General features: G+C 40.5%; 1 protein-coding gene across 2 annotated transcripts in view; it reads right to left on the bottom strand.

Annotated features, from left to right (window-relative positions):
- The window catches only part of PRKCB (protein kinase C beta), a 329464-nt gene that overhangs the window by 86738 nt on the left and 217662 nt on the right, over nucleotides 1-25064 (bottom strand). For both annotated transcript variants that reach the window (XM_063099401.1, XM_063099400.1), the window contains exons 6-8: nucleotides 13231-13387; nucleotides 11941-12075; nucleotides 3486-3582 (exon numbers count right to left, since the gene is read on the bottom strand). In XM_063099401.1, the coding sequence (XP_062955471.1) occupies nucleotides 3486-3582; nucleotides 11941-12075; nucleotides 13231-13387 (389 nt within the window). The remainder of the gene's footprint in view (nucleotides 1-3485; nucleotides 3583-11940; nucleotides 12076-13230; nucleotides 13388-25064) is intronic.

Consider the following 25064-nt stretch of genomic DNA (forward strand, 5'->3'; position numbering starts at 1 on the left):
CACTAGGTAGCACTTCTAGCAAAGAGCTGCACCACCTTCCAGACTGCACTAGGGGACAGTGGAAGCATCTCGGCAGCCAGGTTCCATTTCAGATGATTAATGCCTGTCCTGCCTTAAACTGCAGACTGCCACCCACCCCTACAAGGAACTACCACCGAATCTCCCAGCTTTCCCACAGTCAAGGCAAAGACCTCGTAGACTAGGAGTCCCTGTAGATCCTCCCTATTCTCCCACCCCCAGGAGCCCTTCCAAAGCCCAAAAGGAGTGTGTTCTCAGCTTTCTTTGTTCCAAGGGGGGATACGATAATGATAACAACAAAAGCAATACTAGAACCTCACATCTGAATACTTATGAGGTATTGGACACTGCTCTAAATGCATTACCTCATTCAATCCTCATATAACCTTATGAGGTAAGAAGTGTTACCATCCCCCATTTCACAGACAGCAAATCAAAAGCTCAGAGAGAAGAAGTAAATTGCCTATAGTCACTCAGCAAGAAAGTGCCAGAACTGGGATTCAAATCCAGGCAATCTGTGTGCTTGACCGCAAGGCCATACTGCACAGATGCGGCCTCTGGTGTCCTGCCAAGACCCCTTGGCATGCTTCTCTGCACACCCGGGGCTGCTTACTGCAAACACCTGTGACTCTGCCTGGGGGCTCATTTCCTGGGTGCAGAAGCAAGGCAGCTTCCTCTGGAAACAGCCTGCAACCAGCAACAGAACGGGAGCTGGTGGACAACACCGCAGCATCCTGGCCCTCGACTGGAAACTCTGAGGTGGTCTCTGCTGACTCCCAGAGTTCTCCAGCAGAATTAAGCCCCAGGTACCCACAGCGGTCACATGCTTGATGGTACTTCCTGGCTTCCCATCTCTTTCCCTGCCTCTCTTCCCCACTACCCTATGATGCTTCTGGGGATCACTCCCCAAATAAGCTACTTGCACTTGAATCCTTACAGTCTGTTTCTGGGGAAACTTAAATCCAGGACAATGATCAGCTCTGGGACCCTTACTTAACCTCTCTGGGACTCAGTTTTCTCATCCATAAAAGAAAAATGGGAATGATAATAGCACCTACCATTCAGGTTGAATGAGGATTAAATTAAATGAGTTAATATTAAGGCACTTAGGACAATGAATGGCACACAGTAAGCACTTTGCTAAACAAATTCTAAGACTGTCAGAAAACCCACCTGAACCATCCTCCCCTGGCTTATTGGCAAGCTCGCAGTCAGACCGAAAGCCCCTCAAACAGAGCCAACTCTGACGTTTCTGAAATATACCACATAAGCTAACTGCACCAAGATCATCCTACCATGAAATTCTATTACCCCAATTCCAGCAGCTTGATTTGACCGTCACTCAAAATTCCTCCAGATAAGAGGCTTGAAAGTAATTTCTGAGTCATTCTGGGTGCTAATTGGTTATTGCACAGGATTACATTTCTTACGTTCAAGGTCAACTGAAATTCCTCTGTGTGCCTGAGAACAATTTTCAGTCTGTTGGAAACATTTTTTTAATCAACAACTACAGTATGGAGTGATTATAATTCAGACATAAAGAAGAGTTTGCAGGCTCTTGCTAGAAATAAAGGGACACATTTTGTTGCATGCAGATAAAACAGTCCTTTACTTCCAGCCAATTACTGGCCCAGACAAATGCTCTGATCAAGTAGGGAATGTTTTCCTTGGTGTTCTGAAATGTTACCCCGGCTGCCCCAGGACCGAAGAAATCGTTTCGCAAAACTGAGACTTGGTTTTATAGAAGAAAATTCTGGCCTTCTCACCTACAATAGTACATTTTTAACACAGCTGCAAACGGACACCACTTCACCAGAAGGGTGGGGGAAAGAGATGGAAAGCGTTCTCTGGAAAGACTGCCTCCCCATCCTAATTTTTATCAAAGCATCCAGTTCTCAGCTCTACTTGGAGGGAAAGTCCTTTATCAATTCACTTGGGCTTGAGGGCCCTCACTTATCAAGGTCACTGGAGAATGACTGACAAGCTCAAGGACAACATGCCTATTTTGCTGGTTTCCAGGAAGGGAGACCCCACTGGGTCAGAACCATCACCATCATCCAGGCTGTGTGGACAGTACAGGCTCAGACAGTGGACCTGGGAATACCCAAGGGCTATGAGTCAAGTTGAGGGGGAAACTAACATGACTCTTGGGATAAATTCCAAAATCCTTACCAAGGCCACACAGCCCTGCTACTCTGACCCCACCCACTTCCCCAGCCTCACCTTGGACCCACCCTCGGCTCTCTCTGCTCAGCTCACACTGGTCTCCTTCAGTCTCACGCAGTTGCTGTATAACTCCCCACCACAAGGCCTTTGCACGAGCCATTCTCCCTGCATGGAATACTCTTTTCTCCTATCTACTTGGTTAACTTCCACTGCTGTTTCCTTTTCTGTCCTCTCAGACAAGGTTACCTTTCCCTCTTAAATGTTCTCAAAGTGCCTGATATCTCTTTCACAGAACTTTACATGGTCATAATTTTTAAAATTTTCTTGTGATTATTTGATAAATAACAATAACAATAACCCACTTCATTCTAGCTATTCTATTTTATACATCTTTCAGGGATAGTAGGTCATCACTGCTTATCTAAAATTGGTGATTTCCCACCAGACTCAGTAAATTCAGTTTCTGTGAACAAAATAATGTTTTCCCTCATGAAACTACTTTAAAATCACTCAGTACACATATAATGTAAGTACTCAACCCATCTTCCACAAAACATTTTCTTTGTAAAACTGGGATGTTTCCTCTATACCTGCTGCTTTCACATAGCTGAAAATGGGCTTCATTTGTCCCCACAGAAGGGAAGGGGCTTTTCTGAGGCAGGAGGGGAGCCAGCAGTGTAGCCCAGGGGCTCTCTGTTTGATAGAATTATTCTCTGGAAAGATCCACCCAGGGGGAATTTCATGGAATCACCAGTACATCAGTTCCATTTATTAACAGGGCAGCACCATCCCACCAACAGACCCAAATCTAGACTCCAACTGTCAGCAAACCTAGCTGACTCAGCCTCCAAAATATATCACTCCTCTGTCCACTTCTTTTTATTTATTTATTTATTTATTTTTGGCAGCTGGCCAGTGTGGGGATCTGAACCCTTGACCTTGGTGTTATAACGCTGCACTCTAACCAACCGAGCTAGTCAGCCAGCACACTGTCCACTTCTTCCACTTGCCATTTCTACCATTCCAGTCCAGGTCACCATCAAAATGACCTAGGCAGTGAATGAGCACTTTTGAGGAAATATGTAAATCTGAATGAGGACAGGAGGCAGGAATGACTTCACAAGGCAGGGGACCCTTAACTGGGGTTGTGAAGGATAAATGGGAGTTTTCTAGGAGATGCAAGAGCAGTGTAAAGGCTGAGAGTCATGAAAGGCCTTGGTAGAAACCATGCCACATGCAGGAAAAGCAGCATGGCAGAAGACTCAATCAGTCCCACTGATACAGAAAGCAAGCAAGCTCACCTCGAACTTCTGCCGCAGCTCCTCGTTGCCCTCGCTGCCCTCGGGCGGCACGGGCACGTTGAAGTATTCACCCTCCTCCTGGCTCAGCAGCTTAAACCTAAGGGAGACAAGGGGCAGGACAAAGTCCATGACTCTCTGTTCAGTGTTATTCTATTGAGGGGGTTGCAAGAAGAACTCTAAAAAGCTCTGCTTTAGAGAAAAATGTAGTGAGGGTTTTTTGTTGTTGTTTGGGTGTGTCTGTGTGTCTGTGTGTGTGTTTGTCTCTCTCTCTCTCCACATAAACACACACACACACACACAGTTGTCTTAGTGACAGCGTTCAATTACTGTATGCTTTTGCCTGTTTTGCATCCATCAGGTGCTTTCTCATTCGGAGAGAATGCTATGAAGACCCCCGCTGAAAGCGTGTTCCTACTACACTCTCCAGCATTTCCACTTTCCACATGTTGCCACCTGGCTATCCTGACACTCAGCTGCATTTGGATAACCATGAACTTAACTTCACCATGCTCTTTTTTTTTTTTTCTGCAGAAGCTTGCCCAAAGTGTTCTGTATTCATCCTGTTGAGAAGTCGTATCCCTGAGCAGTCAAGCACAGAAACCCTGGAGTCAAACCATGCCTGGTCCACATCTCACCTCTGTTCTTGCCTCCTCGGGTAACCTTGGGTAAGTGGGTTAGGCTCTCTGAGCATCTGTTTTTCTCATCTATAAACTGGATTAAAAGTCCCTTTCCCATGGGATTTCTGTGAAGTTGAAATGGTATGACAGATGTAAAATGATAAGCACAGCACTTGGCCTTCCGCAAGTGTTCAGTAAATGGCCTGTTGTCACCGTAACCACTGATATTCATCTTATTATCATACACAAGGATGTTTCCAGCTAGTCAGAGGATGAGATGAGGGCAAGGAAGGAAAAAGAACATTTCAAAGGCATTTGAGTTCGAAGAGAGGAAAAAGACCCCAAAACTCTGCACGCACAGACTCTCCCTGACCAAATTTCTCAATATTCATCGCAATTTTTTTCTCCATTCACAAATCTTCTTAGGCAGCCTCTAAATAGGGGACTAGGTGATTCAAAGCAGAGATGCCCATGTGAGCCTCTCCACCTCCACATTTAATATTCAATTTTTCCAAATTTCCACTGAAATTACCAAGAGAAATACAAAAATAAGAGAAGATCTGTATCAAGAAGGGGGCTATCTACACAGCAGAGACTTCCAGGAATTTCTACAAATTAAAGTAATGGAAAGAGAATATGGAGCAGTGTTTGGAAAACTTTATCCATTGACATGCCACCTTGGTGGATTTTGCTAAATCTGTAGATTATCTCAACTTGATGCTTTTCATTAAAACACCTGTTTTTTAATAATAAATTCATTGTTAAAGGACACTTTATATCTCTTCCTTGAAAAGAACACCAATATCATTTGTAACAAATAGAAAGTAATTATAAAAAAAATAATAATAAACATATGTATATCAATGTTATTCAAGTCCAAGTAGATGGTGTTGCTTTCCAAGGGCTCTGAGCCTACAGCCTGCCCTCCTTATTAAACATACACCTTATTAAAAAGGGAGATCAGTAAGCAGCAAGTGCTACAAAGTGTTAATATACCTCTGAGACTTTCTCTTTGCGGTAATCTGAAGAATTAAAGGAGTACTGACAACAAAATAGCTTTGTTAGGGTACAATTCAATATTATTTGTGTCCCTACCACTTGCTATGCAAAGTCATTTGAGGTCTCACACTTTAGAAAATACAGATACAGGGGGATCAACTAGCTGTCATCAGTAAAGGGAACCCCAGCAGAACCTGACCAACAATCCTGGATCAGAACATTAGGGACTGAATGAAGGTCACCGACTCCCATCATGTGTAGGAGGTAATGCCAGATGTCAGCACCTGGAGCAGCAGGAAGAGGCTTGGTGCCCAGCATTTGTTCACGGTGGCCAGTACCCTGCAGAGTGGCTGAGGGGCACAGCCACCACTGCCTCCAAGTGAAGACACCTGTGCCCATTAAAAGAGAGGAATAGAGACCCCTTCCAACTTTGAGATACACAAAACCAATGTGGGGAAGATGTCTCTCCCATGGGCAGCTGGGCTGCCTGTTACGCAGCTGTCTCCAGCTGTAGCCCCCTCCACAATATGTACAGGGAGCAGGACACCTGATCTGACAAAACAGCTCCAAGAAATAGAAAAGCCTCCTTTATCCCTTCTGGATCTGATCTGAAAGATTACAACAGGGACACTCATCATTTCTGTGTTCACCCTTCTGTAAGGACAGACAAACAGAAGATAACAGGAAGGAAGAAAAACTTAGTTACTGAAATAAAGTGAAACAAAGAGGAATCAGAAGTGCATCCTATAAAACAGAACTGCTGAATACCTAATTCAAGAGATTAATGCATTTATGAAAAGGGAACAATATAAGATAGGGAAAGATTACATTCAGAAGAACAATGTAATCACTGAATTAAAAAATCTGTTGGAGACAGTGAACACAGGATGGATAATTCAAATAATACTTAGTGAATTAGAAGACAACCTGAGATATTTTTTCTGGCAGTTGCTTTGATACTTACCCTATTAGATTAGAGCTGAACTGAATGCTTTAGATATCACTGAGGAAAATGCATGTTACCAAAACATACAACACAAAAGACTGGAATATTGCAACATATATGACACGAAGACATAATAATACCCTTTTTGTATAAAAGGCTCTTATAAATCAATAAGAAAAAGGCAAAAGACAGGACATAGTCACTTACAAATATAAACAAATGAAAATGTTCAGCATAATGACTAATACAAAATATGTATGATCTTTGCGTCATATCTTTGAATTGTACAACACCAGATGTTGATAAGTGTGGGTGAAATGAAAAACCTCATACACATTGATATGAATGTAAATTAATTTTAAAAATTATAGGATACACTGACAAACACTTTTAAAATGCATATATTTTCAAAGCACAAATTCCAGGCTTAGGAATTTATTAGAAAGTAAAGCTATGCACAAAGGATTCACTGCAAGTATGTTTATTGCAAAATTTTTATAGATAAGCCCTGCACACCTTATAATAAGATTATGATTATATAATTCAGGCAGATTCGCAGAATGGACCACACAAATCTATTAAAAATGATGTTACTCAAGATTATTGAATGACAGGGGAAAAGGTTCATAACACATTGTTAGATGAACAATACAAGCTACCAACCAATAGGTACAGTGAGATTTCATTTTTGTTTTGTACACACATACACACACAAAGACTCTAAATAGTGTCAATAGTGATTATCTCTGGGCAATGGGATTATGGATAATACTTTCTGTTTGCTTATTTATATTTTTCAAATAACAATTAAAAATAATAACTAAGACTTATTGGGTGCTTGCTATTTACCAGACACTGGGCACCTCACTTAGATTAACTAATTTGTTATCACAACAATCCTGTGACATAATTACCACTATTATCTCCAAATGAAGAAATGAGGCACAGAGAGGCTAAGTAACTTGCCCAAGTGTACACAGCTAGGAAATGGTGGAGCAGAAATTCTAACCCAGAAAGTCTGATTCCAAAGTATTAGTTTGGATTTTTTTTGTAACAAGAAAAAAAAATGTCATTATTATTAATAACGAAAGTTTAAAGAAACATAACTTTAAGGTAACAATGACTTGAGATAATATTCGTCCATTCAGAAGGAGAGGAAAAAAGATAATGAAATAGAAAAGAAAAAAATCTTTAAAAACAGAAACACCATAATAGAAACATGGCAATTAAGACCATAAACATGAAAACATTTCCCTATGGAAAAGAAAAAAAAAAGACTTTCAGATTCAGTTTTTTTTTCTTTTTTTAAAAAATCCAACAACATGCCACTTATTACACATATCAAAGGACCTAGAAACATTAAACATAATTGAATGGGCGAAGATCTAGCAGGCAAAAAGGATCTACCACTCCACAACCAAAGTGGACACATTAAAGGGGAAGTCAGATCTCATTAATTCTTTAGCTCCTCATTGTTCAAAGGAGAAGACAAAGCCCTCACAAGGCCCCCCGGGATATGCCAAGTTCTCCCCACCCCTCACCTTGTCCTGCCAGACCTAATCCTCTGCCACTCTCTCTTTCCTTGATCCAGCTTCAGCTGTACAAACCACCTACCTGCTCCTCCAACTTTCCAGGCATGCTCCTGGCCTGGAACCTTTGTGCCTGCTCTTCTCTCCCCAGATATTCACACTGCTCACTCCCTTGCCTCCTTCAGGTCTTTGCCATATGTCACCTTTTCAGCGAGCCCTCTTCTGACTATTCTACAGAATCCAAATACCACCACCCTCTTGCAATCCCTATCCCCATCTCTTGTTTACTTCTCTCTGTAGCATTTATCAGCCTCAAACATTATGACTTACTATTTATTTCTTTTCATTTAAGATTTTTTAAAGATTTTTCTCCAAAGGGCTGGCCCATGGTTCACTTGGGAAAGTGTGGTGCTAATAACACCAAGGCCACAGGTTCGGATCCCTATATAGGGATGGCCGGTTCGCTCACTTGGGAGAGTTTGGTGCTGACAACACCAAGTCAAGGGTTAAGATTCTCTTACCGATCATCTTTTAAAAAAAAAAAATTTTTTTTTTCTCCAGCTAGAAAGAAAACTTCATGAAACCAAGCATTCTTTTCTGTTTTGCTCACTCGGGTCTCCTCAGCACAGGAGGTGCTTGCTATGTATATTAAATGAATGAATGAATGAATGAATGCCAGCAGCAAGGTAAAATTACAGGAAAAAAAGCATTAACTGCAACAAAGATAACTTTATGTCAATGCCTTGAAGAGTTATATGGCTAATAATATTATCACATACATATAAGGCAAAAACCATTAGGAATGAAAAACTGTTTTTAAAACAATTTTACTGGGAAAACCTTAATAAGCACTATACATTTAGCTCAAGCAGACAAAAAGAAAACATGGAGGCATAAAATATTTGTACCTTACAATAAGATGGAATTAACATTAAAATGTATACCCTACAAACAGGAAATATAATCTTTTTATTGAAATGTCCACAGAACATTTAGCAACATTTAAAGAGCAGAGTAAGGCAAAAGAAGAAACATAAATTAGCAAAATGTTCAACTTAAATTCAAAGATGATCACAAAATAAACCTACAGAAAGGGAAAAAACAAACACAGAATTGATACACAAATCCCAGAACTAATTCTTTGAAATAAATAAATGAAACAGACCTCTGAAAAATCAAGGGAAAGGAAAGAGATAGCTTAAACGAAATTAGAAACAAAGAAGAGGCTTTGACAACAGATACAAAGCCAGTGGCAAAGAGGCAGACGAGGGGCCTGGGGCTGGCACCCACATCTGTGAGCGTTCACAGCTTCTTCTGTGTTTCCGCCACATGGTCTTCAATCACAACACAACAGAATAGCTGGAGGAGCCCACCCCTTCCAGAGGGGGAAACTGAGTCTCAGAAAGAGTGTGTGACTTACCCACGATCACATAGTGTTAAAAGAATCCCAGGGGCAAGAATCCAAATGTCTAAAATTTGGTACATTTAGATCTAAGACAACATCATAGATGTCTTGGCCCTAAATCTAAAGAGAACTTTTATCTGCAAAATCTGAAGAAGGCTGTTATGCAAAAATTCCCTCCAAACTATTACTTTAGCCACTTCGCAACTCTCCTAAGCGGGGCGGGCAGGGGGTACTGTAATCAACCTGAAGAATGGTGTAATACCTGCTGAGAAGGCTGTAGCACAGAGAGGTGAAGTGACTTGCCTGAGGTCACAAAGCATTCCTCCAGTTAGGAGAGCCAAGGTCAAAACCCAGCTGTCTACCCCCAGCCTTGGCCTATTCCTGCATTAGGAGGCAGGACGGGATTTGATTATGCTTAGGCTCTGGCACCATTAGAGACCTGGATCCGAACCCCAGCGCCCTCACTTATGAGCTGTGTACTCCTAACACGTTGCTTAAATACTCTGATCGCCTGGAATAATGCTCTACCTAGAATAGGTAGGAGAATTAAACGATGATTTAAGTGTAAGTGCAGTAATATTTTGGGCTTACTCCTGATACACTGTCCCTCATTGTTAAGCCATCTTCTCCTCCCTGCTCCCTGCTGTCTGCTTCAGCAGAGTAGTCAGAACAGATGCCAGCCCAGAAAAAAGGATGTGGGCCATGTGGGAGAAAGCCCTTCCCTCTGGGGCCTGGAGAACCACGGGAGGGAGAAGGGAGAGGAGGCTGGGGAGAGGTGGGTTACATGGCGTGGAAGCAGAGGGCCTTTGCCCCTTCCTCCGTTGGAGCCCTGGTTAGAGACCTACCCACGTGGAAGGCGGTATCAGCACAGCAGCAGCAGGGCGGGGGTAGGGGGGTGCGAAGCTGGGGACTCTAAGGCAGCACTCCAGGCTCTCCCTGAAGGAGACTCCAAATGTGCTAGGAGGGATAGGGCCTGGCAGTGGCTGGGGGTGGAGGGAACACAAAGAGGGCACTGTGTGGTGGGATTTCACTATAGGAGGCAACAGGCCAGGACCTGGGACTCCAGCATGAAACCAGAACGATGCCTCAGAGCTAGGTGGGGCCAGTGGTCTCTATGGTTCAGGGACCAAGCAGGATCCGCCACTCTGCAGCAGTGAAACCCAGAAGGTACCACATGTGGGTACCTTCTCCTCAGCCACCATGAGGTCACAAAAATGCGTGGAAAGTCTGAGTCCACTGTAGAAAATAAAGCAGTGATATTTCTTCTGCATATCTCATCAGTGCTGTGCAATCGTGTGACAGGGAGACACCTGGAAATGTTATGCCCAGTGCCTGGCATCTAAGAGTCATAAGTGGTAGCTATTCTTCTTCTTCGTCTTCTTCTTCTTCTTCTTATTATTATTACATTCTCTCTTGTCTCACTTATACCCCCTGGGTATCATGCGTTCTTTCTCTTTAACCTCCTTACTTGACTTGAAGAGAAGCAGCACCCCATCTGTGGGTGAATGATGCTGGGACCAGCAAAATCATATCACCCATATGCTAGAAAAAATATCCAAAACTTGGCAAAAAACCAAAAAAGATGACTGTGTGACCTTTGAATGTCATGCTAGAGCTTTTCTAATGAGGTATCTTCTTTCTCCCAGTAGTGTTACTGTTTAACTGATTATTCACAAGTAAGCCGGGCCCAGATGGCCTTCCTTGTCTGCAAAGATATGTTAACTTTGAGAAAACTGAGGTGAGGTAACTCTTTCCTCAGTCTAGTAGATAAGATAACCCCAAAGGTTGTGATTCTATTGCACTGTTTATCAGCCAGTTTTATATTTAACTTAGCAAAGTTATTGAGCATTCCTTTCTGTACTGACTGCACAAATACCAGTTCCTCAAACCTTCTGTGGAATCAGCCATGCATACTGCTGGTTTCCTCATTAGTGAGCTAAGGAAAACTTTGAAAAAATGCTCATTATTTTATGAAAATTATGTTAACCATTTGTGAAGTGTGCCTCAACACATCTTTTTTTTTGGTACTGCTCTTAGCTCCTATCTCTGCATATCTCATCCTGTCACTGACTTATTTGTGTGAATTCTTGTTCAAGGTTTATCTCCCCATCCCCACCACTGCCATAAGCTAAGCACCCCGAGGGCATGTCTGGCTTATACCTTGATGTCTCTCTAGTGACTAGAACCTGTAGACATCTAATATGTACCTGAGTTAAAGCCTAAGATAAGAATAGAGTCAAGACAAGGAACTGTAAGGAGAGCCGTGGAAGGAAGTGTGGTCCTGGCCATACATTCTCCTTCTTGCTAAGGCAGTTTGATTTTTATTTTCTTCACATGTAACTGAAAAAGTCCTCCGAAATGAGACAATTAATCTTAAAGAAATAACAGCAGCCCTGATCACCGCCTCTCCCAAAGTGATAGTGCCACGTTGGACCATTTCTTCTGATTCCTTTACTCAGACAACTGAAATAGGGCTAAGGGGGCTTACCCAACCTCTCTGTTGGTAATATCGTATGAGGATTTTTTTTTTTCCATACTAGGGAGCAAAGCAAAAACTCCAGAAAAAGGGAACCACTGTATCTCACCATGACAACAACTCCTCAGTATCTTTGTGGCCAGTCAAATCACATAACTGTGTGAAGTGGGGCAGATGTAATAAAATAGGGAGTTGTAAGGACAGTAACAAATAGAAAATCCATGTCCTGTCTAAAGGAAGCATTAACTATTCACCTGTTCTCAATTGTTGCCTTCTAGCTCCAGATTTTAAAATACAGGCAACCATTTTTTTTAAAGTACAAGAACCAAATAAAACATATCTGTGAGGCAGATCTAATCTACCAGCCATCATTTTGGGACTCTTCTTTAGTATTTCACTTTTAGGGGTCAAAGGAAAGCATATTTGATTCCACGTTTGATGGACCAAGCTGCACTGCAGCTTTCAAAGCAAAATCTTTCTTACCAGCCATCGACACCAGCTTTCTGCAGTTCAGAAATGCCAAATGACAAAGACCCCATGAAGTCATTCCTGCTGGTCAGATCCCAATCCCAAATTTCTACTGACAGTCTTCTGTCTTTGTCCGATTCTTTCAGCTGACTGCAAAGAGAAAAAAGAGAAGTCAGTGGAGATTGTAGTGATTTCTCAAGCAGATGAAATGTACAAGAGGACAAGACCCGGAGGTAGAAATTTTTAAAGATTACAAGCTGCTATGAGAAACATATTCAGTTTCCATCCTAGGCTAGCTCCCCAGGGAGTGAGAGCTTTTCCTGTTTGACAGCCTGTGGTTTAAATAGGCAGGGGACCGAGGCCGACTCTGACAGGAACAATTCTAACTACTTTTGCCATCTTATGTCTTAATAGGGTTCACGGTGTTCAGGAAATCCTACTGACAGGAACATAAGAAATACAGAATTGGGCGTGTCTGTGTGTATATTTGCACATATGTGGGTTAAGGATGGGACAGAAAATGTATGGCAAAAAAAGCCTTGTTGGGGTCTCTCTGGGGAAGTTGTCTGTTCTGAGCATGCCCTTGACTGAGGCTGAGATGGCCCCCAGTTTTGCCCTGAGAGAGGGAAAAGGAGATGGGGTGACCGAAATGGACCAAGCTTTTAGCCTGTGGTTAGAGGCATGGCCTCTGACGTCAGATTGCCTGGAGCTGAATTCCACTCCACCCCATATTTGCTTTGGGACTTTGGGCACATTCTTTGTCCCACTGGTAAAATGAGAATGAAATGAACCAATTTAAGTTAGAACACTTAACACAGTGCTTGTTGCGCGTGGTATATGCTCAGTAAATACTGGCTATTATTATTAACACCTATTGGTCTTGATACATCAAAAAAGGGATCCCCAGATTTTAAGAGCCCTGGCCAAGGAAGACCCTCAAGGGAGGCTGGTGAGGATCTCCCAACAGGTGGCAGGCCCAGCATCCATAAACTCAGCCTTAGAGAGATTGTCACCACATCCTATGGTTATGTCCCACTGTTTGCTGAGACCCGTAGCTTCTCCCACAACTTGCCTTTGCCTAGCAATGCATCCCACTATTTTGTATCCCATCCACTCCCCCACATCACAGACATGCTCAACTCTATTAAGAAAATAGGTTTCAATGTTTACTTGGCTCATAATACAAAAATGCAGATGGCAGAAAAGGGAGGGAAGGAAAGAAACAGGTAAGAGAGGAACCACCGATCTCGAGGGGCCATAACCCAACCTCTGCCACCCTGCTGTGCTGCACTCGTTGTGACTTACAATCTAAACGTCTCGTTCCACTCGGGGTTGAGGGAGCACTTGATGGTTTTAGTCTTCTGCTTGCTCTCACTTTTGGGATCGGGAATCAGTTTCAGTTTTACGTAGGGATCCGACAAGCCATTGGGGTCCATAGGTACAAGGTTTTTAGCATCTCTTACTAAGAAAGGAAAAGCAGTTTCAGCATATCAGTGTCCCAAATGTTTAAGCACCAACCAGTAACAGCTGTAGAACCTGCAGAAGGGTCCTTGGCATCGCATGCATTTGCTGGGAAGATAAGATGTACATTTCTGACTCTCAGACTATACTTCCCACCCACCCCTAAGATTAACTGTAAAATTTCTAAGCTGGCTTTTCACAAAGTCCGCAAGAATGACTATCTTCTTTCGTTTAGCACAATTTTTTCAAGGCTTACCACATTATAGCATGTACAAGTACTTCATTCCTTTTTACGGCTGAATAATACTCCATTGTATAGATATATGTGTTTTGCTTATCCATTCATCATTTGATCAACATTTGAATTGTTTCCATTTTTTGGCTATTGTAAATAGTGCTGCTAATAAACGTTTGTGTGCCCAGACACAAAAGGTCACATATTGTATAATTCCATTTATATAAAACATCTAGAACAGGTAAATCCAGAGGGACAAAAAGCAACCTAGTAGTTTTTAGGAGCTGAGGGTAAGGGAAGATGTGGAATTACTGCTCCATGATTACAGGTTTCCTTTAGGAGTGATGAAAAAAAATTTCTTGGGACTAGATAGAGATGGTAGTTGTACCCCACTATAAATGTACTAAATGCCACTGATTGTACACTTTAAAATGGTTAACGGATAATTGTATATTAGGCGAAATTTACCTTAATTCGAAAAGAACAAACAAAAAGAGAAAGAAAGAGCTGTCCTTTAAATCAAAGCATGCCTATCATCCACGTATCACCCCTTTACCAGCACCTGCACAGCCCGTGGAAAGAAGGCTGGAAAAATTTTGGCAGCATTACAGTTACTTGCTCCACCCTCAATTAAGAACCCCCCGGTAAAGGAGGCGGTAAGAACACTTCAAGAAGGAAAGGAAGCAGGGATCAGACTGAAGATGCCACCAGCCGTATAAAGGATAAGGTGGAATAAAATATCAGCCTGGAGAAACAAGAAGAAGTTAATTAGGAGTCAGTTCAAAAGCCAGTAATGTAGGTAAGCAAGGGAAAGAAACCAGATAGAAAATAAGAATTGTATAGATCTTCAGGTTTCAGTGCCAACCATCTTATGTATGATAGAAAAATCCAAGGTAATAACGAAATGCAAATTGAATCAAACTATCTACTAGAAAGCATATGTGTAATGACTTCTACCAGGAATGCAAAGATGGTTCAACCTCAGGAAATCTACTATTAATATATTCATCATATTTATAGGTCAAAGGAGAAAACCATGAGATCACTGCAGTTAATTGAGAAAGAAATAGCAGGGAATTTTCTTAATAGGATAATGGCTATCTGAAATAATAGTGCCACAGGTCATGATAAATGCAATCCCACTAAAGACAGGAATAGGACAAAGATACCCACAGCCACAGCCATTATTCAACACTTTTTATAAGTGTCCCACAAGTGCATAAGACAATAAACACAGGAGCTCTACGGGTTCAAGATGACAAGAAAAACAGATTAGAAGAAAGAATGTTGGAAAGCAGGGGGCAAAGCACCCCCTGACTTCCTGAAACCCCCACTGCCTCTCAATCAGCCATCTCCTCCTATGCTCACACCCTGAAATTACACCACTTTCTCCAACTCAGTGTCATGCACCCCACCATTTTATGCCACTTCCTAATTTTTCCAGTTCATTAAATCTATCACCCCTCTGCACCAAGTCTTCCCCCACTGACCAGTCCACTATCCCCAATACATTCTCTCTCTCTCCTCATTCCCTCTGGTCTTTACTCCACTCACTCCAGCTTAGATTTCATAGTGCAATGTAACTGCTCCCTTGAAAACACCCTCAACTCCCTTGTCCCTTTCTTTCCATTTCACTCATATGACAAAAACCCCAGCCATAGTTAAATTCAAATATCCGTCCTTTGTTTTCCTACACCCAAGCAGCTGACCATTGCTAAAAAATAAATAAATAAATAAGACTGACTTGCCTAAAATCATACAGCTAGTAAGGGGAAGGGGCTGAATAAATGACATGAGAAAAGAACTGGATGAGCTACCAGGATGCGATTTATAACTTATTCTGCACTGACATTTTCCTGCACGCCAGCAATATGCCACTTTCTTCCATTTATCCACAGGTTGAATTCATCCTCCACTTCAGCTTGCAAGTTGCATCTCATTCTTATACTCAAAGCAAGAATTTTTCCTCTTTGGACTAGATTCAGTTAAGTTCAACAAGCAGGTCCCTACTATGCACTAAGCATTTTGCTAAACACTGAGGATGCAGGGGACAACATAAGATGTTGAGCCTGTCTCCAAGGAGTATATAAAAACTAATTTATTAAAAGCAGAGTTGACTTTTAATGAGACAGTAGCCAAGCTATATTGTATTGTGGATACAGGGCTACAAGATGCCAAGGTTTGCATCTTACCTAGCAGTAATTTCATGTATTTGAACCTCAGTTTCTTGATCAATCAAATGAATTGTTATAAGAGTAAAACTGGATAAAGAATATAAACATGTAGCACAGAACCTGAAACCTAGAAAATACTCAACAAATGTTAACTATATTGCTGTGATTTCATCATTATTCATATTCAGTGCCCCCTTTCTTTTTGTCCATTTCTATTACGAAGACTTAACCACTTCCGAATGAACCAATATCAAATGGAATCACTTGCGTTTTTTTCTTGAGAACAATGCACCTGACCTCTCCATTTGAAGCCTTCCAGAGGAGTGCTTCCTAAACCTGAGCACGCATAAGAATCACTTGGAGGGCTTGTGAGACACAGATTCCTGGGACTCACCCCTACAGACACATTGTGATACGGTAAGTCTGGAGTGAGACCTGTTTCTTTGCTTTTCTAACAAGTTCCTGCGTGATGCTGATGCCGCCAGTCCACAGGACACACATTAAGTTATGTTGTTCCAGAGCACGGTAATTTCTTAAGACACCCATGCATTTTCCCCATAGAATATCATCTCCAATTGTTACTTTCTCTTCTCTCTTAAGCCTCCCAAGGAAAATAGTGTGTGCCAGTTTCCAGGCTGGGATCTTGGAATTCCACAATCATCATGTAGTGAGTTGCCTAAAAACGTGTTCTGAGACACTCTGAAGTGCCAGAAATCTGTCTGTCTGCTTGACTGGGAACATACATGCAAGTGGAGACAATTCTTTCTTCTCTCTGGTAAGGCCACTTCCCCACCCCTGTCTTATGAACTGACACCACAAGGATCATCACTGGGAAAAAGTCTCTTATATCAAGTTTAGGACTTCACAGTTCTTTCAGAGTGCTCTTTGCATGACCAGAGTGTGTTGTATTCTAAAGCTGTCAATCTCGAGACTGATGGTTTAAGAATGACCTTTCCCTGGTCATACGCTTTCCGCACCCCCCGAATCAAACATTTCTGATTGAGGCATGACTCAACCTCTCCCCTTGCTCTTATAAGACCTTTCTTCTACTTCTGTCCCTTTGAGTCTATCCTCTACCAAAGGGGCCAAAAAAATCAATGGAAAGGAACGGAATGGAATTGATTCCAGGACTGCTGGCATTCTCATCTCCAAGAGCTTTGGCTGCTAAAACCATTGTGTCATGAGCAGTTGACAGTAGCTGCAGGCTAAGATCCAAAGGCCTGTCCCCCCTGAAGCTTTTCAAAATCACGTCATGTTTCCCAGCAGCAAGAGAGCCACATACGTACAGAGGAAGCAAATCTCTCTAGATCATACTTGGCGAGACCAACTTTGATTTTTCTTGATAAATGTTTCTTTACTATCTTTGTTGAAATCCAGCCAGCCCAGATGGTGCAAAATGCTCCACACAAAGCAGAAATAGCAACATTCCCCCCTGGTGGAATTTTGCTAAAGGTACACAGAAGAGTGTCCTGGTGCAGAGAACAGTGCTCGCCTTAGGTGTGAAGCTGGGGGAGGTGGTGGGAGTAAGGTCTGGCTCTTTCCATCAAAGGGTCTTCAGAGCAAGTGAGACTGCTGCATTCTGGTGAAAGTTACCTAAGACAGCGCTGAATCCATAAAAAAAATGCATGAGTGTTAACTGTTTTCCTAAGAGTTGTTCTTCACCAAGAACTTTCCAAATTTTTTTCTTCCCAAGAAGGTACAATTATGTTGGAAAACTCTGAATAATTGTGCTGCTTTAACGCCTCAATCCCACATTGTGGAGAATCTCTTTATTAAATCCTTTTGAAGGAACTCTTCTCAACATCATAAGTCCTCCCTTGGTCCTTACTATGTGTCCTCAGAACAATAATTTAAAACAACATGCTAACATTCAGTTTGAGGATGTTTGCAATAACAAAGGTAGGAAATAACCTGATTGCTCAGTAAATAATCTATGCCTCTTTGTTTAAGAAAAAGATATGAAGACATTAGTGGCTCCATTAACAAAATCTGGATCTGCACTATTAGATTGGATGTGGCATTGGGTCAATGTCACATTCCCTCATTTGGATAATTGTCCTGTGCATACATAAGAGAATGTCTTTGTTCTTGGGAAACACACACTGAAGTATTTAGGGGTATATGGGAACCATGACTCCAATTTACTCTCAGGTGTCTCAGAAAAAAATATGCACATATCAAAAAATATTTAATAGAGAGAATGGTAAACCAAATGGGGCAAAATATAAACAATTAGCAAATCAGGTAAAGAGTATACAGAAAGTCCTTGGACTATTCTTGCCACTTTTCTGTAATTCTGAGATATGGCAAAATTTTAAAGTTAAAAAAAAAAGACCCTCCAAATCTTCAAAAGAAAAGTATAATAAAATACATTTCCTACAAGGTCATATATTAATGTAAATATGTAGAAAAGAGTCTGGTAGGTAAACCAAGAATTGATTTAAAATAACAGTCACATCAGAGGATGGTTTGGGGGTTGTGGGCAAAAGGACCTTAGCTTTATCTGTCACATTCTAAATTTCTTACAATGAGAATGCATTCTTGTATTAATTGTTTAATTGTGTTATCAAAACTTAATTTAAAAAATTCAGTTGTGCATGGACAGCCTCCAAGAATCCATTGTCCTGACCGTTAGGGTCCCCATTCTGTTCCCCCCAAAGACTTTATAAAGCAACTAGATTTGCAGAGTGATGCTTGTAAACTTACGGTTTGAATCATAGAACCCAGAAAATGAGCTTCATGGTGAATACAGAGATCCAAGCTGATGCCATTGAGATCAGCTGGACACCCTCAGCACATACCCTAGGATCAGACAAATGCGTGACAGACTTCAGAGCCATCAACCCATTTCTGCTGTCCTGCCCTGCCCCTCTCTTTCTATTACAGTCGCCTCCTTGTGGCTGACAGTCTACCTGGTTAACTCCAACACCCTGCCATGCCTTCTTAAGTTGGAAGTGTCTTTTTTAACCTTTGCTCTACAATCTAGATTTGTGTCCCTGATTCCTGTTTACTTATTACTTCTAACCCCTGGGGTTTCTAACCCCAAGGTCTCTGATGCTGTGGCTTCTGTGAGACCTATAGTCCGTCAGAATCCCCTTCCCAGTCCCCTTAACTGGCCATCCCAGACAGCCTCCCCTAATGGGCTCTGATTACAAAGCAAGCAAACATGGGATCTTTGGGCAGCCCACAACCAGCATCCAAGTTATCCTGAGCTCGTCATGTCCCCAAAGGCACCTAGAACAGCTGGCTTCCCATCACTGCTGGCAGAGGTACAGTTATCATACATCTAATTATCTGTGTTGAGACAGGTTTCCAGCTGGGACCGTCATGGTGTCTGTCGAGAAGAGAGCCTGTCAAGCCACAGCAAGGGAGAGGATGGTGGGCAGCTAGTGCAGGTGGATCAGGAATGAAATTAGCAATGGCTGGACTTGGGAGTCAGACAGACACAGGTTTGAATCCCACCTCTGCCTTAACTCTCACTAAATGGGTGATCTTAGTGAAAAGACTTCTCTAAGTCTCAGTTTCCCTGCCTCCAAAATGCTGATAAAACTAGACTACTCAAATGGGCTGTCGGGAAATAGCTAGGATGACCACACGTCCCAATTTGCCCAGGACAGCCTCACAGTTTACCTCTGTTGTCCTTTCATTCTCAAGAGTCCAAGTTTTAAAAATAAATTACATGATTGCCCTAATTATAGAGGATTATAGTTAAAGTAGAATGTAAAGCACACACAGAGGCTTGACAAATGTTGATTTCCTTTCTCCTCTGAGATAATGTAGACCAAATTATATAAGGATCAAAATAAATTTCAGGGCTCAACGAGTATCCCTCCAATGTGATTTTCATACAAATGAATCTTGGAGGAGGTAGTATGAGAATGATAAATGACCTGAAGCTGAATGTGATAAATCTTCTGCTTCTCATTACTAGAACCTTCTCTCCATTCCAATCTAGCCACTTAGAGTTTCACCTGAAATGACATCTCCTCTGAACTCCCCAATAATCTTTTGTCCTTTTATTTCTCTGCTCTCTTTCACCATTTTTTTTTTTTTTGACCTCATCAAATTCTCTCCAGAGTCCATCAGTGCACTGCTGTGGTATTTCTTCTTTCCAAACTCTGCTCATATTGAAGAGCCTTTCAATCACTTCCGAGCAGGGCTTACTTTAAATGTCTTTACCTTCCTGTCTCTTCAACAACATCCTCTCTGTGTACCTCCAACCATCAGCAATGCTTCCCTAGGGAGTGACACTAGGGAAAAACACCATACATGGGGCTGGATGCCACTACACACTCCTGGTCTCCAGCCACAGCTTGACCATCCACACTGATTGTCAACCCTATTGGGTGTCCCTTGTCAACTCTCTTTCCCATTTCCTACAGAAGCAACTTCAGGATTTCAATTCTTAAGGCTCCCATCAGATTCCTACCTTCATCTTGCTCGGCTGATGATCTTCTGTACTATATGGTTTTGTCATTAATTTCTAGTTCTATTATCTTTTCATCATGGGCTGAGCAATTTCTGGGGGCAATTTAATAAGGTTTCCCTCACAAGCTAATAATGTCACCAATTTTGTGGATACTGGAAAAGAATGTAATTCTCTTACTGAAGTGTTTAGGGGTCAAAATAGAGGTATTGGACATTCACTTTAGTTATATTATTTAAGTTACCCATATCCGTATCTTTTTTACCTGTTTTACCTGCTAAAGACTGACAAAGTATGTTTTTAAAACCATTCTGTTATGGTGTTTCTACGAAATTCTCCTTTTATTTCCAGTAGTTTTTGCTTTATGTATTTTAATCATAGGTTCATGACTACTTTTTATTCTTAGATTTTACCTCTCATAATTAAAAGATTCTTTTTATGCCATTTATTATTTGCTTCTCTTGAACTCTACTTTGAATACAGGTGCTTTTCCATTTGCTCTGGTCTTTTCTCCAGGAATATCTGACATCCACTTGCCCACGGATAAATTCTGTCTGTTCTCTATGTCTATCATTTTTCTCATGATCATATTCATTTCTTTGTCCCTTTCTTCTGCCATCTGGGAGCACTACTCAAGCTTGTTTTCATATTACTTATTACACTTACAGTAGTAGGCATTCCTCTAATTACTGTTTCTGTGCACTTTATTGTTTTAAGTTACATTTTAGTGTCATAACACGACATCCTTCTTGCTTACACCTCCCTCTTAGCCAGCTCCATTTGCAGCTTAGACTATTACCTTATCTCCTCTTCCCCACATGTGTGTGTACACACGTGTGTGCATGTATGTATGTGCCTCTTACCTGTGTATTTTCTGCCTAAAGCATTTATTTTATTTTAGTTTTTTTAGTTAGCATGCAGGAATATTGACTTTTTCTTTTGGTGTCCAGTCCTGTGAATTTTAACACATGTAGATTCATGTAATCACCACACAATCAGGATGGAGACATTCCCACCACCCCAGAAAAATTCCTCATGTTTCTCCTCTGTCGTCACATCCTATAGTTTTATTTTTCAAGGATGGGATACAAATGGAATCACACACTATGAAACCTGCTGGGATTGGCTTCTCTCATTCAGAATAATGCCTTTAAGAGTCATCCTAGTTGTGTGTGTATGAATAGTTAATTCCTTTTTGTTGCTGAGTAGTATTCCATCGTATGGATGTACCCCAGCTCATTCATCCATTCACCTATAGACAGACATTTGAGTGTTCTCCAATCTTTGGTGATTACAAACAGAGCTGTTATATATACTCATAGGTTTTCATTTACCTAAGGTAAAAACATAGGAGTGGGATCTTTGAATCATATGGTAAGTGTATGTTTAACTTTAAAAGAAACCACTAAACTGTTTTCCAGAGTGGCCGTACCATTTTGCATTCCCACCAGTGATGAATGGGAGCTCTCCTGTTCTGCATCCTTGCCAGCACACTATATTGACAGTATTATTATTACTATTGTTACCATCATCATTATTATTTCAGCCATTCTAACAGGTGTGTAATGGTATCTCATTGTAGTTTTAATTTGCATTTCCCTAATTTCTAATGATATTGAACATCTTTTCATGAATGTATTTGCCATCCTTAAGTCATCTTTGGTGAAGTGTTTGTTCAAGTTTTCAGCCTATGTTTTTAGTGGGTCATTTATTTGCACACTAATGAGTCTGAGCATTCTTTACTAATGAGTCTGAGAAGTCCTTTGTTGGATATGTGATTTACAAATATTTTTTTCCAGTTTCTAATTTGTCTTTTCATTCTATAACAGTGTCTTTTGCAGAACAAAAGTTTTTAAATTTTAATGAAGTCCAATTTATCATTATTTTTCTTATGAGTCATGTTTTTAGTGTCATGCCTAAGATCTCTTTGTCTAACTCCAGGTCATAAAAATTTTCCCCTGTGTCTTTTAAAATTTTATAACTTTACATTTTACATTGAGATCTATGACTCATTTTGAGTTAATTCTTGTATAAGATGTGAAGGGGAGGTCAAGGTTCATTTTTTTTGCATATGGATGTCCAATTATCCCAACATCATTTGCTGAACAACTATCCTTTTTCCATTTCATTGTTTTTGTACTTTTGTCAAAAATCAATAGGCCATTTTTGTGTGGGTCTATTTCTGGACTCTCTATTCTGTTCCACTGGCTTATATATCTATCCCTTCACCAACACCACATTCCTTGACTACTGAAGCTTTACATAGTAGGTCTTAAGATAACTTTATTCTTTATCTTAAAAAATTATTTTGGTCATTCTAGTTTCTTTGCCTTTCCATATAAATTTTAGAATCACCTTGTCCACATCAACAAAAAAAGTCTACTGGGATTTTGACTGAAATTTCATTGTGTATATACATCAATCTGTAAGAACTGGCATCTTTACTAGCCGAGTAATCCAATCCGTGAACATTCTTTGATTTCTTTCAGTGTTTTGTAATCTTCAGAAAATAGATTTTAGACATGTATTGTTAGACTTATACATAAATATTTAATTTGTTTTGGAGATATTATAAATGATATTTTTAAAAAATTTTGTTTTCAATTGTTCATTGTTAATGTACAGAAATTAAATTGATTTTCGTGCATTGACCTTGTATCCTATAACCTAGCTAAATTCACATATTAGTTCTAGGAATTTTTTGGTAGATTCCTGTGGATTTTCTACATAAGACAATCACGTTTTCTGCACACTGGGACAGTTTTATTTTTTCCTTTCCAGTCTGCCTTTTATTTATTTTTACTGTCTTATTGCACTGGCTGGTATAACGTTAAATAGGAGTGGTGAGGTTGGGCATTCTTGTTTTGTTCTGTAGCTGAGGGGAAAAGCACACAGTCTTTCACCATTAAGTATGTTGTAGGTTTTTTGGCATAAGTCCTTTATTAGGTCAAGGAAATTCTTTTCTATTTCTGGTGTGCAGGAACTTTCATCAAGAATGGATATTGAATTTTGTCAAATACTTTTTCTGCACCAATCGATGTGTTCATTGACTTATTTTTCTTTAGATTACTAATATGGTGGATTACATTGATTGATTTTGATTACTGAACCAGCCTTGCATTTTCAGAATAAAGTTCACTTGGTTGGGGTGTATTATTCTTTTTATATATCACTGAGTTTGATTTGCTAATATTTTGCTGAAGATTTTTGTACTTATGTTCATAAAAGATATTTAATTGTAGTTTTCTTGTACTGTTTTTGTCTGGTTTGGATATCAGGGTAATAATGCTAGCTTCATAAAATAAGTTGGGAAGTGTTCCCTTCTCTTCTATTTTTTAGAAAAATTAGTGTTATTTATTCTTTTAGTGTTTGGTAAAATTCACCAACATAAATTTCATTTTAAGCACTTCTTTATCTGGATCCCACAAAGTTTGATGTGTTGTATTCTCATTTTTTTTTTAGTTCAAAATATTTTCTAAGTCCCCTTCAGACTTCCTCTTTGAACCAAACCATGGATTATTTAAAAGTTTGTTTTTTAATTTCCATATTTTCCCAGGGGCTCTACCCCCATGATTTGGACTTACCTAAGTACTGACAACTCCCATCCACACCTCTTTACTGAGCCCTGGAATGGTATGTACGACTGTTTACTGGACACCTTATACTGGATGTCCCATAAGTACACCAAATTCAACACACCTAGCAATGTTCATTATCTCTCTGCTCTTGCCCACCAGCATGCCTGCTTCTTCTCTTTCAATGCCAGTCTTAGTGATTGCTCTACAATCCACCCAACTATCCAGGTGAGAATCTGGAAATCACCCTGGTCTTCTCTCCTTGGTGCAATCTATGACTATGTCCTGTTCATTCTACCTCTTTATCATTTTGTGTACCTGAGTCCTTCTCATTATCCGTACTGCTGTCAACTTAACAATAGTAACTGTCATAGGGTTATTATGATTACTAAGTTGTATTTGAAGCCTCGTATTGCGCCTGGTGGGTGATGACTGATTGGTAAACAGCAGCTACTCACATAGCTGTTGCTTGGGCACTCATGTTTCCTCTCCAGGTGAAATTAAGATCCTCCTATTTGGCTTCTTGACTCTAATCCTACTCTACCGAGCTCTTCCTCCACACCCCCACCAAAGTGACCTTTCAGAAACTCAAATCTGGTCACATACTCTCTAAACAAAAACCTTTTGTAGTTTTAGAAAATCTTTTAATAATATTGTTCACTATAAAACTAGGTCAAAGGAGAAAAAACTATATAATTATCTCTAAAAACATGACACAAAGGCAACAGACAAAAATTAAATAACCATTCCTTCTTTTAACACTTGGGAAAATAGGAAGAGATGAATGCTTTTCTTGACAATTAATATATCAACACCGTTCATCACACTTACTGGTAAAACTCTAGAGGCATATCTATTAAGGCCACAATCAAATTAAGAATGCCCACTACGACTGCAAAATGGTGCAGCCTCTATGGAAAATGGTATGGAGGTTCCTCAAACAATTGCAGATAGATCTACCATATGACCCAGCTATCCCACTGTTGGGAATATACCCAGAGGAATGGAAATCATCAAGTCGAAGGTATACCTGTTCCCCAATGTTCACTGCAGCACTCTTTACAATAGCCAAGAGTCGGAACCAGCCCAAATGTCCGTCATCGGATGAGTGGATACGGAAAATGTGGTATATCTACACAATGGAATACTACTCAGCTATAAAAACGAATGAAATACTGCCATTTGCAACAACATGGATGGACCTTGAGAGAATTATATTAAGTGAAACAAGTCAGGCACAGAAAGAGAAATACCACATGTTCTCACTT

The sequence above is a fragment of the Cynocephalus volans genome, chromosome 6 (assembly GCF_027409185.1).
Source record: "Cynocephalus volans isolate mCynVol1 chromosome 6, mCynVol1.pri, whole genome shotgun sequence".
NCBI classification, from domain to species: Eukaryota; Metazoa; Chordata; class Mammalia; order Dermoptera; family Cynocephalidae; genus Cynocephalus; species Cynocephalus volans.